Raw genomic sequence first — 17,961 nt, forward strand, 5'->3', positions numbered from 1 at the left:
TCTGCACTGCTGAAGAGGATGGGCAGCGGGTCTCAATGACCTCAGAAGTGTCAGACTCAGATGTCAACCTTCAGCCAGGATGTGCTTAACCCACATTTCCCATGCCAGCACACCCAACCCGTCTCAGCTTGGTCCTGAGCTGGGTAGGGGTCCAGAGACCTCTGAGCCAGGTCCTCCATGTGGCTGAGAAACCAGCCGGGGATTCAGGTGTATAGGGAATTATCAAAAATGCCCAGATGCCTTGGGAACACCTCATACCGCCATTTATCCCATATATACAGCGACCTGAAAACCAATACAATCCACTGGTTTTGTAGCCTTATTCCCTTGCTGAACACTGTCCCAGTGATCTCACTCTCTACATCTGACCTTTCAAACCACTGTCAGCCCCATTCCCACCCCAGCAACAAGGATGACCACAAGTGTCTGCCAGGAAATTTTGAATTTGTTAGCCTTGGTTGTCACTTGAACCCCCAGACTGACCTACCTTGAGCACGGTGGGACTCACTTGTGGCACATATCTTTGGGCAGTGAGTTAGTGAAGACCTGGAAAACTCTCACATCACTATGAAGTCATGTCCTATATAAATTGGTACATAATGGTAAGTGGGATACATGAAGATGGTAGAGATAGGGCTAAGGAGTTTTAAATAGAAACGGAGAGCTACCTTAGGTAGAAACTATGACTGTCTGTGCTGCAGCTATTTAATACCTTTTCTGAATTCAGCAGCCAGCTCCAAAATCAATCCAACCCAGGATGGATCAATCTGCAGTCTTCCTTCAGCTAAATAAAAATGCAGCGAAATTCACAGCATGGAGCAAACCTTGTAGGCTGGGTCTCAGCAGTTACCTAAACTATGTATTGATTTGTAGTTTAAAGACTGCTATATATTGATCGGAGGTACTGCTGCAGGGGTCTGAGTAGGAGGAACTTCTCATAATCATCATGTTGTTAGAAACATCCCCAGCAAACAAAGGTTTCTCCTACAATTGTGATCTGGTGCAGGGAGTAAGCTCAAGCTTCCTGGCAGAGAAAGCTGATCTGGACTGAGGTCTGGGCCACAGCTGCTGATTTTCTACCATGAAGAGTTAATGCAAAGTCGCCTGGCAGTGGGCACTGCCTCTGTGCAGCAGCTCCAACCTGCCTGATGGGAATAGGAGCACTTTACAGTGTCATTTGGATGCCATACAAATTGGAAACATCAGGCTGTACACAAACATACCAGCTATTTGCAGTTAATTAACAATCTGCATTCCTGAGTTAGAGCATGTCAGAGTTAACATACCCACTGTATAAACACTGCACCTTTTTTACGGCCTTGCTGATGTCAGAGTCCATCATGACTACGACATCTCTCTGAATTACTAAAGGAGCCTTGGTCTGGTGAGATTTCAAGCCACAGGTCTGACTGAGCTCTGAGTAAGCACTGACGTGTTTGAATCTTTATCCGAACCAAAGTTCAATGACCATTTTTACGAATGATCTGCTTTGATAGTCTCGCAAGACCAGTGATTTGCAGGATTTTTCCAGCACAGTCTGATTTGAGTCAAGTTATAAAGAAGACAAAAAGAGCATCCCTGATGCAAGCAGCATTTCTAGTCTCAGCTGAATCTGGGAATGCTGAAAAGGATAGAAATGAAAGACCAAAGCAGATGAAGGAAAGCCAGCTAGATTTCTCCAGCTTCAGAACAGGTCAAGTTATCTCTGGTCCTGAGCCACTGTCTAGGTCAAGTCTTGTTTTAGGAACTAGAAGGTGTTTGAATTAAAAGTCCACATGAGATTCAGGTCTATGTTTTGCAAGCAACTCCCGTTTTAATGGCAGAACCCTCCCCTTCCCTGTCTGGATGCAGCCAGGTTGTATTAAACTGATCAAGACTTGCATATTAAGCAGAAGTTGGGCTCTCACTGCATGCTGAGGATTCACAAGCACACACAGCATAGTGACACTATACGGCATTAGAAAGGGTCAAGGCTTCTTGCCACTCTTGACTTTGAGATAACCTTGGGTACAGAACTGATGAGCTGAGCTGCTGCTCTGGGAAACAGATGTGCACAGCTGGTCCCTTGTCTGCATCCAGGCATTGCCCCCTGCTACACACTCATTGGTCTCAGTGAGTGCACCATCTTCAGAGATACTTGCAGTGGAAATAACTGAGGTCCAAATCTTAATGCCTGGGTGGGTACAAATAAGCAGGGATATGTCTCCCATCTGGTTCTGAAAACACACATAAAGTCCTCACTGGGAGGTGAGTGAGGATGTCCTAGGAGGAGGCATAGCCTTATGAACAGTGATGGACACAGCCTGTGGGGAAGCATTTCTTGCTCATTCAAACCCTGGGTGTGTGCTTTCATTTGAATACTTTGGCTGAGGGGGCTCCTTTAGAGAAACAAGGTTTGGCCTTTCCTGGGCTGTGAAGGGACAAGGGTGCCTCTGGCTGTGACAGGGAGGGTCACTGGTCATGGCAAGGGGGGATGACAAAAGCAGCATTTCCTCCCAGCTGAAGTCTTCACATATGTTGCCCTGGACTATTTGCCTCTTTTCAACATCCTGAATGATGAATTCACCTAAATCAGGGACATCACCAAGCCCTTTTGGCATGACGTTCCCCTAGCACCCATCCTACCCTGGCTGCAACCAGAAATCCTTCCCTGGCTGCTGCTGCCATCCGCCCCATCACTGACCCACAGTTCTGACATGGCCACAGCAAGAATTCATTGCTTTTCACGTACTTGAGGCCTTTGAAGGCATCTCCCCTCCTGCTACCTCCAACGGGCCCCTCCATGGTGTGGTCTGCCAATGTCCCCTGCTTGTCCTGTCCACTCATTTGGGGATCCTCCTCAGTGTACGTGGCAGGTCCCACTGTGTCAGCATTCATTGCCACCCCACTCAACTCCTGTCCTCCTCCTATACCAGACCGATGCTCTTCCTCGCAGGACTCATGTTTTTTTCTCCTTTTCTCTTTCCTCTGCCCTTCAGCCCAGGCCTGGACAAGGACTCCCTGGCAGTACTGCAAGCAGCAAAACTCCCAAGAAATATCTCAGGTCAGACTCAGGGAGCCACATTTCTTGATGCTCACGCACTGCCTGCAGCAGCAGTGTCTCTGGGAGCATGCTGGGGTGGGAGCCATTCAAGAGCTTCTGGTATTTCATGGAAACCTTTCTGCTGATTGCAGCAGCAGGGTGCAGCTCTCTGAAGCTTTACAAAGCCTTACCTGGAAGAGCTATGAGTTTTTGAAGCTCCTTTTTCAGCCGGCTGATTTCCTTACAAAGCTGAATGTCATCCATCCTGCAGAGAAACAAATGAAACCACTGAAGGAAAGACTGGGAAAGGAAAGGTTCAAAACCTCCAGAGCAACACCTAACCAACACTGAAAGGTGATGCGCTCAGTGCCTGCAGCAGGGAGCACAGATTTACCTGCCTTCCCACAGGAAATGGCAGCCCACTTCATCTCAGAGCTTTTGTTGGAGCTACATGGGTTGTGTCACTGGTTGTTGGCAAAGAAAGTTTCATCACTCTAATGACAATGAAGCCTTATTAAAACCTGGCACATCCACTATGCAATAGCAGCTGTGTTTCTCCTCCTCCAAAACAATAATCTCCAAACAGTAAAATCCAAAAACGAATGGAAGCTGCTGCCACATAAAAACATCTCACGTATTTATACTGCCTTTCTGCAGAATTTAAAAAAGGTAGAAAAATGAAACACAACAGAGGGGGGAAATGTGCAAACTTTGCAGGTGTCCGCTGAGAAACAAGGTCATTTCAACAGGAGAAAAGGAGCCTGCTGAAGCCACAGGCAATTAAATAATCTCTGGCTCAAACCATAACATAGCAGCAAGATACTGATCAGGATGGGCTCAACTCAAATGTCAGCAGTAGCTGCTGATGGAGCAGATGGGGGATGCACGGCCCTGTCCGTGCTGGAGGCAGTTTGATGATGTCTCAGAAGCACCACAGACACTCAGCCCCCTCCATGGAGGCACCAGCTCAAGTGCTGCTCACTGCTCACTAGGGCTGGCAGAGAAGACTTAGCCTAATTTATTTATTGATTTATTTAAAAAAATCGCATGCCTATGCCCTCGCTAAAGCTGTGCTTGGACAAGACTGAGGAATGATGGTGTCTGGCCATGATGAGTATCAGTGGTTCAGTTTAAAGAGTTTTAGGCACTCACCCATGGTGAGGGGAACCCCAAGAGCAGACAGTGCTCATGGCTGAGACCTCTCTCCACCACGAACCAAGCCATCCTTGAGGATCTCCCCTGGGTAGGTGGCACTACAGAAGATGAGACAAGTCACGACTCCAATAACCCTCAGTGCTGCCTCCGGTCTGTGTGCCGTGCTCCCCACCTCCCAAACTCTCTCATGCCAACAGCTTCTGGCTTTAGAGACCTCCTTGCTTTGTCCTTTAGGGTCCTTTCCTCAAAGTCCTCCTGCTTTCTGCCAGCAACTCATACGCACAGCGAGCAGCAACTCAAGGGTTGCCCAGCCCTGTCTGCCCTTCCAGCAGTCTCCAAGATTGCATCAGCCTAGGGCCAACTTTGGCCAGCCATATCTCCAATCAAAGCATGATAAGACCAACCCATCTGACACTTTTCCTTCTGCTCTGAGCCCTCCCTGGGCTCCTTACACATTATCACTCACTGGGAAGATTAGGAAAAGCCTCCTGCTCTGATGTGGCATCCCGAGCCTCGGCACAGTCTAGCCAGCCAGCAGTCAGTGAAGCACCATTTCCTTGACATTAAGGTACCTGGGAACTTAAGTCCCTGACCAGGGATTTTGGTGGTTGGGTCATTTGAGAAGAGTTTTTACAAGCCCCTGCAAAAGATATATATTAGTAGTACCCTATGAGGTTCCACCCTGTGGCAAGGCACTGAACCTCCTGATCAGGGTTGGACTGTTGAGCTGGGATTTGGAATACTTCCCTTCTTTCTCCAGGCTTACCTTGGCATGGGTGAGCCACCCTGGCCAGACCATCTGGCATCTCCCCACCTCTGTTACCTGGCCTGAAACTAGAAGAAAGTGTCTCCATCCAAAATCCAGCCCCAGATTTTCCAGGTGTAGTAGGCTCCCACACCCCCAGGACCAGAAATTGCTCAATTGGTGCGCCCACGAAGCATCCCCTTCATTGACACATCAGTCCTCACACTCTCAATACATGTCTTCCAGGAGCTTGTAGCCAGCCGTGGCACCAGAAGCCCCATGGCAGAGGAGCTGGGGTCAGGCAGCACATTCAAATGGTGCTGAGTAGCTCCACCAGCAGAAAAGGGGGTTCCCATCATCACCCTGAGGTAGATGTGGACACTCTGACCAGGACCATTTCCTTATGACAGTGCAACTAATTCACTGATATCTCAGAAATGCCTAGCTCCCTAGACCTTAGAGACTTGTGACCGCAGTCCTGGACGTTTTAGACAACAGACGTGGGCGCTAAACCATTAGCAGTCTGTGCTGGGAAAATATCTGCTGGCACAAACCTCTCAGTTGGAGACCAGATGTGTCCATACAGGATTTGGCCCTGCGCTGCCCTGTGCATGGTACCTTGCCTAGATGGCATGGGATGGGAGGCATTTGCCCCCATTAAACATCATGTTCACCAACCAGTCTTGTGAAGCTGAACTGACACCACGGAGTACAGTCATCAACCTGTCTGGACTGAGCCTCCAAGACAGAAATCCTAACACATGACCTGTGTCTACAGATAATACATGATTGACTTATGAGCTGGTGCCACCTTGAACAGATGTGCCTTTGGTTCCTTTTGAAGTATGCACTACTAAAAGCTCCATGTGCATCTTCAATAATCCTGCTGGTCCTTCCACTGAGTCATGCTGTCCACCCCTTCTGCAATGAGTCACATTTGCTGGATCTCCTTGAAGATGCAGCTTTGTCAGCTGAGCCGAGGCCATCAGAAATATTAATAAGGGAAGGGTAAATAAACAGACTGATGAAGAGGGACCCTGTGAGATATTGCTGTAGGAGAAGGTCATCTTAGGTGGAGGAGAAGACTTCCTCTTGGCTCTGTCAGATTTTTGCTCCATCTGACAGTGTCTTCATTTGTTTGCATACCACACTGAGCAGTTCCACCAATGCCAATGTCTGGGAGCTGCACATGGAGAACAGGGAGGTATGTCCTTTTATTGCCTGCTCATAGTCCTACAGTGGCTAAGCCCTGAGGTTGTACAAAGAGCACCAGCGAGGAGGTCTGCATGGGACACATGGGCAACAGGCTGATTGCTAGTGATACACTTATTAAAATTAAAATAAACAGCCAAATGATAACTGAATTGTTATTAAAATTAAATTGGAATTTAATTCTGTAAAAACTGATAATGAGAATAATAAATGGGCAATAATAAAAATTCTCATTTCAATACAACTTGGGAGAGATTGCAAAGACAATCACCCAGAAGGCTGCTGCTGGAGCTAAGATTACTTCTACCACTGGTGATAAAACTTATTGCAGCACCAGCCACAGCCATGCTACCCTTGTCTGGCCCCAGGAAGCAGATGAGAGTACTGAGCAGGTGAGGTATGGAGCTGAATCTCCCACAGGAATTTTAGACCTTTCTTTTTGCCCTATAAAAGGAGAAATAGTGGGAGTTTCATTGTTTTACAGAGCACAGACATCTCAGAAATGTTGGAATATTTTAGGTTGATATTTCCAACAAGAAGAAAACACTGATCGCTATCGACTGACCAGACAGGTCACTCCTCCGTTTGGGAGCACATCAATGGAGATGTCTGTCTCCCTGAGCCCCACAGCCCAACCACCCTGAATATCACATTTTTCTCCCCATTGGGAAAAAAAAAAAGCCCTTGCAGCCCCAGGTCCCCATCCTTTTTAACCCTGTCCTGCAGAACCCAGGTCTGGGATCCCTCTTCTCCAGCAGTGATGCTCAGGAAAGCCCTCAGCTTTCCCTGCCTTGCAGACCCAAGCTGGTCCCTGCTGCTGCGCTCCACAGAGCCAAGGCTTGAGTTCCCCACACCACCTCCAAACCATGCAGGCATGTAATCCTGGTGGTTCTAAACTTCCAAGTGATCACTTTATACCCCGCCCGGTATGTGGTTTCTGTAGGTGATTTCCTTTTGTTTTCCAAGTGCAAGCCAAGGAAGAAAACCAATAAAGGGATAAGAAAAAGCAAGAGATGTGAGTTGTGACAGAACCTGTGAGATTTAGGTACCAGTTGCCATGAAAGCATTTAAGAACTACACTTTTTATGATTTCCAACAATATATTCAGGGGGAACTGTGCCTCAAAGAGGTCATCACTCAGAATTCGAGCCTCTAAACCACAATCCAGCTCACAGCCTCCCAGACAGCAGATTTACACAGGCATTTCCAGGCTTTGGTGATCCTTGTAGCACAGATACCAGTGGGGACCCAGACACATTAAAAAAGCAGCATATCAGGTGCTGCAGCCCAGTAAATATGATCTTTGTCATTACCGGTAAAAGGTCCCAGGCTTTGTGTTGCATGGGATCTCAGGACTGGGCTGACTATAGCAATTTAGTGGTATTAAAAAGCTTAATCAACCCAGACTATGAATGCTAGTTAGTCCTTTTCCTCCCAAACCATAAAAACTCCTGATATAACCAGGTAAAATGTCATTTATCACCTTAAGCGCTGGTTAGTACCACGGCAACACAGTGGCTATTTGATTGCCTTAAATGTGAAAGGCCTACAGATTTTTACTCAAAACCTGCTTTGATTATTGAAATGGACCCTGGAGAAAATCATTCCCTCCTCATCTGGCTCCAAAGGCTGTGCTGGGAGTGGAGAGCAGGATGTGGTGCAGGGACAGGCATCAGGCACCAATGCCAGTCCAGCCCCAATGTGTCCTGATGACCCCAGCAGTCAGGCGATGGAGGAGGAAAGGAGGAGCTGCAAGGATGTATAATACTTCAGTATGGGGAGAGTAAACTGTGGTCATGTGGCTGTTCAACAGCCGCAGATCTGCGTGCCGGGGCAAAGCGGTATGTCCAGGGCAGCAATGAGCCACCAAACCTCGGGTCCCTTCCCAAGCCCAGCCCGAGAGGCATGCACTGAGGAAGAGTATGGACCCACTGGGAAGCCAGGGTGCTTTTGGTTGAATATGGAAACATTTAGTGCAGTTAAACCCATCTCATAAACTCTGTTCGCATAGAAATAGGCTGGCTCAAATCATCACAGCATCAGTGGCAGCTTTGTAACAGGGACCCATTCAAGCCCCTTCCAAGAGCAAGGCCAGAGTGGTGGAAGGGGCTGCTCTTCCAGGTAGAAAATGAGGTGGAAAGCAGCCTCAGCTCTGCCCATCCCTGGGGAAGATCCATGTTTGATCAGGCAGGCAGAAAATGCTGGGGTGACCCTGGGAAGGGGGGACAGTGCAGGAGGAGGGCAGGTACTCACATGTACCGCAGCTCTGACTCCCTCCTCACCAGGATCTCCCTGATCCTCTCAATTTTGAAGAGCTCCCCTTCAATGTCATCGATGGTGGTGGTCGAGTCAGCCATGGAAACAATCTCGTCCTCTGCAAATGAAACAGGACCCGAGTTAGCCAGCAGGAGATGTCAAATCGGTGCTGAGGACAACAGGGACCACAGGGCTGTCACGGGCACCCCCCTGCAAACACCAGAGCAGTATAACCACTAAGCACGTGCACAGTTTTAAACTTGTTTCCAGACTTCTTGCTACTCTGCTGGGTTCTGCAAGAGCAGACAGCCTAAGCAGCACATGGAAAGTTACCAACATATGCAAGGGCATTGAGCTGCCGGTAACTGTTTTTGTCTTTGTTTATGCTTTATGTGAGGCTGGGCACTGGAACAGGTCTGCTCATTGGTGTGTTCACATCAAAGCCGGATTGGCTTGCTGAGCGCAGCTCCAAACACACATGCAATATGCATGAAGTGTCTGCATGAAAGAGGACCTTGGAGACCAGCAGGCCACCTCGTCTGAGCTTGCAGCTCTCTGAGCCTTAGAAACAAGCATCATTTCACCTGCTTGTTGTGGCTTTGCAGCACACCCTGCTCACACCAGTGCCGTGCTGGGCTCTGTGCTGCTGAGAAAGCCCCGAATTTCCAAGGCTTTCCCCTCTGCTGAACAGTGGGAGGCCAAGAGAGCTAAAAACTGCTGGAGGGAAGGACAGGAATGACTCTTTTTCCAGAACCACGTAAGCCTCAGGCATCTCCAGCACAGACATGAGCCTGTGTGTGCACCCTCCTCCAGTATGTGCCAGGGACAAACGCTGGGCCCATACAGTACATAGCTAAGGAGTCATGGAGGTGAAGTTCCAGAGCTGCTTCCCCTCCATCGCAGGCTGGATGAAGACCCCCCCATCCTTCCCAACTCACTGGGGGGAAAAGGCCCCATGGTACCCAGCAGGCCAGTTCCTCTGGAGTGCTGAGCATCACCTCTATAACCCACCTGGGGAAACTGAGGCAGGGAAAGGGGATGTCACTTGTTCAGGGCAAGAAACAAGACCCTCACAGCAAAATGCAGGAAAAGGGGATTTGTGGTTTAACCCCAGCCAGCAACTAAGCACCATGCAGCCGCTCACTCACTTCTCCCCTACCCAGTGGGCTGGGGGAGAGAATCAGAAAAAAAGTAAAACTCGTAGGTTGAGATAAAGACAGTTTAATAGGACAGAAAGGAAGAAAATAATAATGATAATAATACTAAAATGGCAATAATAATAATAAAATATTTGGAATATACAAAAGAAGTGATGCACAATGCAATTGCTTACTACTCGCTGACTGGTGCCCAGTTAGTTCCCGAGCAGTGATCCCCCCCACAGGCCAACTCCCCTGTTTAGATACTGGGCATGATGTCACATGGTATGGAATATCCCTTTGGCCAGTTTGGGTCAGCTGTCCTGGCTGTGTCTGTCCCCTCCCAGTTTCTTGTGCCCCTCCAGCCTTCTTGCTGGCTGGGCATGAGAAGCTGAAAAATCCTTGACTTGGTATAAACACTACTTAGCAACAACTGAAAACATCAATGTGTTATCAACATTCTTCTCATACTGAACCCAAAACATAACACTATACCAGCTACTAGGAAGAAAATTAACTCTATCTATCTCAGCCAAAACCAGGACAGGGCTGTAATTTATGTTTTAGAAGAGCACAGTGGCAAGCCCAGGGACAGACAGGACAAGAGCCCAGCAACTTTGATCCATTGCTCTGACCACCAGTTCTGCCTCCCCCCCGGCTCCACTGATTTACACACAGATGTCCCTCCGATGTCCCACTGGTTTGCACAAGACTGTCACACTGATTTACACGAGGATGCTGTGCTGACTCACACAGTGCCTGTGAGCCTGCACGTCCCACAGCAGATCCCAGCCCATTTTATGGGAATAGCTGAGGTTTTGCTCCCAGGCAAGCTCCCACCTCCCAGCCTGGTCTGGCTTTCAGAGACACATCATTGAGCTTGTTATCAGTGACATGCAGCAGCACATTTATCACACACAGGCTAATCTGGCTCTCCTGTGATGTACATACAGCACAGGTTGGCAAGAGGAGGCTTAGCAGCTACTGCAAAGCCAGGCTCTGAGAAAACATTAGAAATCACAAACAGCAGGGGCAAATTCTGCTTCCTTTGAATCTTCACAGGGCACATCTCCACTCCAAGACTTTGCCTTCCTGCAGCCCTGGGACTTTCCCTGTGCAGGGAGAGGGGAAAGCGCAGCCAAGGAGCACCAACTGGAAGCAGGATTTTCTGGGCAGCCGAGGCCTGGGAGCTGGAGATGTCAGAGCTGGAGCATGTGGCTTGGGGATCCCAAATGGGACCCAGGCCAGTGCTGAGGGTTACAGGGCAGGAAGAGAGCAGTGTTAAGACACAAGGCAAAACACCCTGCACTAACTGGTCCTCTACCCATCATGTAAAACTGCTTGAGAAATCATTCCCACAGTGAGGCATGTTTCCAAGGCTGCTGGCAGAGAAGGTTTATTAGTGGAAATGCAAGTGGTTTGGATTAGTGTGACTGGTTTGGAGAATAGATTTCTGCTGTTTCTGGCTTAGAAACTCATGAAGACTACTTGGAGATTATCTCCCCCTTTCCCTAGCCACAAAGGCCATGTTCAGCTAATGCCAGTGTGCAAAATCCTCAATCGCTCCCCAGTCTAAGCTGTCAGGATGCTCTCAGGTACCAGTGCCTGCTCAGGTTAGACTGATGAATACACGGGTCAGACAAAATGTGGGGTTGGATGCGCTGCCCTCCGTCAGCTCTTGCTCAATGGCTCTGCTACAAATTGGCACAGAAACCCTCTCTTAGCCTTGTTTCTACGGGCCTGAAGGGGGTTGCTAGGGGACCGGACTGTGGTTGCTACAGGACTGGGATGCGGTTGCTAGGGGACCGGGATGCTGAGGTCTCTCATCCCAGGCATCCTGCTGCTCTCCCACCCCGGAGCTCTTCTTACCCAGGATATTTTGATGCGCCCACACCCAGCACCGGTGGGCAGCTGGGGCCACGCGCCAGGGACAGGCAGGATCTCCCTGCAGGTGACGGCAGGCACACAGGTAACAACACACGTGAAGGTGCAGACGGTACAGCCGGCATGTACTTGCAGGCAGCCAGTCCCTGGGGTTTGGCTGTACTTCGGTGCAGCTCTAGACCTGTCAGGAGAAAGCTGCACTGCTCTAAGTGTCGCTTCTGTGACCAGGCTAAAATGACAAGGCTGATTATTTTACAGATGCGCCAATAAACAAAGATACGAGCTTACTGCAGCCTTCATTAGCCAAGGACAAATCTAATCACCCCTAGGAGCACAGGGGTGGGTCTGGGGGAGGGGGGCTGTCACTCCTGGCCTGTGTGGGTGGGTGAATAACCCAGAATATCTTTGATCACTGGTAGCAGAAGTATTTGGCTGAGGTTATCAGCCAGCTGTTTCCCAGTGGGCGAGTGAAAGGGATTGAAAAAGGTGTCAGCATCGCTTCTTCTCCCTTCTCATCCCAGAACCTCATCAGCAGAAGCCATCCCAGATGGGAGAGGTGAATCTTTGCCTGTGTATACAAAGGGAGGAGGTGGCAGCGCTGGGTTGCTCTCTCCCATCTGTGGCAGGAGGCTGGGACGTAATTTCAGCCCGTAGGCAACTGCCCACGAGAGCAAGAAAGTGTCTGGCTCAGTTCTGGGTGGGTTTCCATCAAAGTATGGCTGGGACCACCCTGCCCAAGAGGAGCTGCCCTCACGCACTCCCCCAAAGTCACCTTTCTGTAGGACACTCCCCAGCAGCCTCCTGCTGCAGGTCAGGAGCATCCTGTGAAATGGGGACAGCGAACAGGTCTACACCACACAGCAGAGCAACGGCTGCAGGGCTCAAGCTGGAAGGTCCTCAGCCCTCGGCTGTGCCTTCAGGTGGTGTGGTTACACTGCATCCCTCAGGCAAGATGTGTCCTCAGATGTGCCAGGGAACTGCTCACCAAAGCAGTAAGTCCTGGACAAGAAGCTCTAAGAGGGTAGTCATGTGCCTGGAGCTGCTTAATTCCGGGCAGAAGCAGAGGGAGGGCAGTCCCAGGAGAATGCTCCTGCAGAATGAATTCCACGAACCATGGAAGGAAGCACCTGGACAAGGGGACACAGAGCTATGCCTCTGCACCAAAACCATCTACTAAACCTCATGAGAAACCAATGAATCCTTACAGGTGACTAAAAGGCAGCTGATAGGATGGGAAGATGAACTTGCTGATGGAGACTCCTTGCATCTGCCCAGGACCACAGGTGATCATGCCAGGACCTGAATATCTGAGTGAGGGTGGGGGCTGGAGCACAAGACAGATGAGGAGAGGCTGAGAGAAGCAGGTTGAAGGGTTGTTCAGACACTGGAACAAGGATCAGAGAGGTTGTGGGATCTCCATCTTTGGTCCAGGATACCTTCTGGACAGGACTGTGAGCAACCTGATCTCTACTAAGCCTGCTTTGAGCAAGCAGTTGAACTCAGTATCTCCAGAGGTCCCTCCTGATCCAAATTCCTCTGCGATTCCATGTAATGAGATCAGTCTGTGACCACCAATTGGGATGTGCATCGATCTTCCCTGCTAGCTCAGGAGATGCTTCTCCAGGCAGATATGGGGTGATGCTGAGATCCCAAACCCCAGCAGCTACAGGCATGGGACTGATCACAGCTTTCCTGAGATGGTGGAGAGACCAAAGGGCACCGTGCACCCATGAACCTGTGTGATGGCAGCAGCACCATACAGCAGTCACAAATGGCAAGTACAGACACTCAGAGCTCATGAGGGATTAAAACCCAGCACAGCCTGTAAGCAGAGAGCTGGGCAAAAGATCTCACTGGAAATGGTTTTGCCAAAGCTGAGAATGGGTTTCTTACACCCTCCCTAAGTGCCTGGCACCAGCGAGGGCCTAAGGCAGGAACATTTATTAAAGCTGTGATCAAGCTCACAGTCCTGAGTCTCCCTTTGGGGATGGAGAGGGATGACACCCATGTGCATCCACGCTGTCCAGGGATCCCTTTGCTCCCACAGCTGCACATACAACAGCATGGCCAGACACAGAAATCAAGCCCACGCTGCCTGAGCCAAAGGACCCCTGACTGGCATCATTTCAACCTGGCAAGTCAAGGAAGGGGAGAAAGCTTCGATTTAAACTTGGAGATGCTCTAATCATCACACATGGCCCAGGGGAAGCAAGTATCGTTAATGAGGAGTATAATAGCTGGAGACTTCCACTCCATATGGCTTTGGTGAAAACATTTAGACAGCCAGCAGCAAGCCTGAGATGAGTCACAGCAGCAACCAGCGCAGGGTTGAGTTTCAAGCAATTTACTTCATGATTAAAGTTGGGCAATTGATTGACAGTCCCCTGTGGAGGAGGTCAGAGCTCTTTACTTGGGCTCCATCCCAAGAGGCCTTTAACTCAGCCGTTTGCTTTTCTCTGCCATAGAAAGCAGCATTGGCAGGGGGCATTCAGCCTTTGCTCCACAAGCTCGATAATGAGAGAGATGGTAACCCGCTGCCTGGCTCTGGGGCAGCCTTGTCAGAGGGGATGCTATCCCCACCACCCACACTGCCTGGCAGGAGGGACACAAGCCTCCAGGACTGAACAACGCGTGGCCAAGCATGCCGGTCCCAGAGGACAGGATCATGCTCAGATGGGAGGGATCAGAGCTACTGGCAGCCTGCAAACCATGGCACTGTTTCCCTGCCAGTGCCACCTCTAGTAAACCAGGGAGAAATGTGCAGCCTTGGCCCATTGCAGCCAGGGAGGATTTATCTGGCTGTGTTTGTGCAGCCCCTGGCACAACCAGCACCACTGGGGCCATGTTAGACAGCCGTTAAAAAGACCAGAGTTCACGGATGAGGTACCCCAAGATGACTTATGGGGGGTTATCACCAGGGGTGTAGCCCCTTCGCAACACCCCACTGCTCTGTGCGCGCTTCCCCTGGGTCACCTCCTGAGCACAAGCAGGGCAAGAGGCTGCGTGTGCTCAGTGCTTCACAGGGTTGGCCTGAGATTTCCTGGGATGGTAGCAAACAGCAGAGCAGCATTCAAAAAACAGACACCAACTGTTGTCACATTCTCACCCATCATGAGAGTCCCCCAGGCACTGGGAGTTTACAGAACTGCATCGAACGAGCAAATATCGCAGCCACCACAATGCCGCTCGCAGGCACCCAACGCAGGGATGCCCGGGTCATACCCAGCACCCTGAGTCCGGCAAGTGTTTGACCCTTCCCTGGACCACCCTAATGTTACCCAGCTGCTGGGAGCAGAGGATCCAGGTGATGGAGGTTCTCAGATCCCCCAAGGGCAGGGTCTCCACATAGACACTTCCCAGGCAAGGGAGGTGTGGAGGGGAGGATACATATTGCCATGCTGAAAGGCACAAAGGAGAAGGACTAAAACTTCAGGCAGCTCACCAAGGAGATGAGCAGCTTCACGGACAGCATCCCCCCACAGTAATACCAAGCAGGATGCTGGAGTTTGCTCCATCCCTCCTTCCCTGCCCTTCCAGCTGCCTGTCCCTATCCCGCTGGGTGCAAGGGGCTAAGGGGGAACAGAAAGGGATGGGGAAGGGGAGAGGTCGGAGGGATGTCATGGCAGAGGGACTGCAGGAGCCTCCCCTCCCCAGGATGATGCCCACAGCCCCGCATTGGGCCCCTTCCTCCCACCCCAAGGTCGGGGACTCTGCCCAGGACAATCCCCCTGGCCGGGTTCCCCCTCTGCCCACCCCCTTTCCTACTGGAGGAACTGGTCAGAGAGGGGAAAAGGCAGCGAAGGGCAGGGTGGGCAGCCGTCTCCCGGTCACAGCCATGCCCGCAACTGGGCATGACAGCACAGCGGCTCCGTGTCTCTCCGGGCAGCATCAGCCGGATGGCGGGCTGCATCCCTCCTTCCACCGGTTCGTTCCCTCCGGCCATCCCTCCTTCCCTCCATCCTTCCCCCCATCCAGTCCCTTCTCTCCGTCCTTCCTCCCCTCCATCCAGCCCTTCCCTCCTTCCATTCACTCCTCTCCCCCATCCAGCCCTTCCCTCCCTTCATCCCCCCCTTCCGCTCATCCCTCCTCTCCATCCACCCCTTCCCTCCGTCCTTCTAATCCCCCCACCCCACCCCATCCCTCCTGCCCCACTCCCGATGGCCGTGGGGCCCCCTTTGTTGGATAAAGCCGCCGGTTCCCCGCCAGCTCCCGGGGCTCGGGTGCCCGGGGAGTCCCGGAGCCACCGGGGTCGGGGGGGGGGGTAAGTTTGGATCCGGCAGCGCCTCTGCCCGCCCCGGTCCCGCCGTGCTCACCTGGCCCCGCACCGGCGGGCGGCCACCGGGTGGACTCCAGCGATCCGTACCGGGGGGGGGTCCTGCTCCCCTCCATGCCGCAGCCCTGCCCGCTCCGCTCCGCTCCGCTCCGCCGGGGCGGGCGGGGGCTCCCGCCGCTCCGCGCCCTCTGCCGGCCGCCGCCCCCCGCGCCAGCGCCCCGCTCCCCCCCCCCCCGCACCCCCGGGACCCCTCTGCAGCGTCAGCCCGGTTATTTCCCCAGGGTTCCGGCACCGGCGGCACGGCCCCCCTTTAACCCACCCGGAGCGGGTGCTCCGCAGCCCCGCAAGTCTCCCGAAAACCGCAGCAATAAAAGCATAAAAAAATAAAAGTAGCCCCATCTGGCACGGCAGCTGGAAAAGGCTTCGTGGTGGGTCTGCCCGGGGTGGGGGGGGGGACACGCGTTGCTCCTGTCGCTAAAGAGGACCAGGCTTTGCAGAGCCTGTGTGGGACACGGGGGGCTGTGGGGTGAGGCACGGCATGAAACAGGTCCCCACCTGAAGACCCTGCGAGGAGGGAGGTAAGGAGGGACAGCTGCGCTTCCCAGTAGAAGTAACTTTTCCCTACGGAAAAATACAACAGCAAGTGTTTAGAAAACGTTCAAAGTTGTGCGTTGGCCTAAAATTCAAAGGTTGGTCCGTAGCGTGTTGGCAGCACCCACAGCAACGGGGATCCCAGTGACGAGCGCTGCCCCTCTCCTCCCTCCGGCCAGGCTCTCCAGTGGGACACAGCAAGGACCAGTCCCACCATCTTGAAGGCTTGTGCCAGCAAACTGGTACGGGGAAGGTGAAGACAGGGTGTGGGTTGTAAACTCTCCCTCTCGCAGGGTTTTACACTTCTCACTCACTCGTACCAGAAGCACTTACTCCACCGAGGATTCACAACCTGTGGTCCTCCATGGAGGCACACACCTCAGCACCACCTTCCCCAAAACACATGGAGGGAACACATGTCCTCTGCAAGGACGTGTTTCTCTGCTAGGATGTGCCTGCAGGTGACACTGATGTCCCTACACTGGCTTGGTGCAAGAGCACAGGCCCAAGTCAAGGGTGAGGCTGGGCTCGGGGACATGCCACCTTCGCGAGGGGGCTCAGGGACACCTTCCAGCACATTTTGGGAAGCGACACGCAAAGTCACTGGGCTGGAGAGCAGCAGGGGCGATGGCAGCGGAGAGGTGAGGGCCAGGTCTGAGAGAGCAGCTGCGGGGTTCTGGTCTCTCATCCTGCCACCCAGCTGTCCTCCCGTCTGGCTGACACTGCTAGAAGTCGACAGTCAATGCAATAAAATAAGCTATCAGTGAGCAAAACAGAGGCATGGCAATATAAGGGGTGGGTCCGGAGGATCACCTCCTGCAGAGAAATACCAGACTGTGGTATCTGCTACCAGTACCTTGCAGCGTCCTCATCTCTAGCAGCTCCCCTCCCTACGGAAACAGGCTGCCGAGCTAATCCGTATGAAACATCCTTATGGGAATTGACACAAATCTGAGCAGAATCTTTGAATTCCCATCTTCAAAAACCAGAGAGGAGCTGCTGACTTTTGACGTGGTGCAGTGTTTTAAACCAGAACATGTGCAAGGGAGATGGTGCTTCATTCATTGAGGATAACTGTGGCATATAAACAAAATGAGGAGACAAAAATTAAGAGTCTGTGCACAGAAAAAGGAAAAAAAAATTAGAAAAGGACACGGGAGCTGCTGCTCCAGGTTTGAAATGCAGCAGCAGTGTCCAAGAGCCGGGGAACTGTGAGTGGCCGCAACAGCACCTCACTTCGGCAATCCTCTGAAAACAGACAGGAGCAACGCAAAGCCACAAGGCCACCGAAGTGTGCTGAAACCCACCCCACAGCTGAAACAGTGTTTCTTGAAAAATATAAAGTTTCACTATTTGAATGAATTGTTCAGGAATGCCCTGAGTTTTGTAAGGCAGCTGCACTGTAATTTTAACTCCCAGGCTCTCAGTTAGACAGGCAAAGCCCAGCTGAGGGATACAGCCACTTCAGGATTTTGTGGTTGATTTGTTTTAATGTGAAAGGTAAGAATAGCCACCAACTGGCTGTTCCTCAGCTCATTAAATGATGAGCATCCACCATCACTATAATTATGAACTGATTATGGTCTGAAGTGACTCACCTTGTTTTGATTGCTCCACAATGCAGAGAAAATGAACGTTTAAATACTTTAATCAGTCCTTCAGTCAAATACTCTATAGCCTTACT

The 17,961-nt window shown here is 51.4% G+C and overlaps 1 protein-coding gene across 1 annotated transcript in view; it reads right to left on the minus strand.

Annotated features, from left to right (window-relative positions):
• The window catches only part of MFSD6L (major facilitator superfamily domain containing 6 like), a 31,047-nt gene that overhangs the window by 5,550 nt on the left and 7,536 nt on the right, over positions 1–17,961 (minus strand). The window contains exons 2-3 of the mRNA XM_069798880.1: positions 8,388–8,508; positions 3,214–3,287 (exon numbers count right to left, since the gene is read on the minus strand). Of these exons, the coding sequence (XP_069654981.1) occupies positions 3,214–3,287; positions 8,388–8,508 (195 nt within the window). The remainder of the gene's footprint in view (positions 1–3,213; positions 3,288–8,387; positions 8,509–17,961) is intronic.

Source organism: Haliaeetus albicilla, chromosome 12 (assembly GCF_947461875.1).
Source record: "Haliaeetus albicilla chromosome 12, bHalAlb1.1, whole genome shotgun sequence".
In the NCBI taxonomy this organism is placed as follows: Eukaryota; Metazoa; Chordata; class Aves; order Accipitriformes; family Accipitridae; genus Haliaeetus; species Haliaeetus albicilla.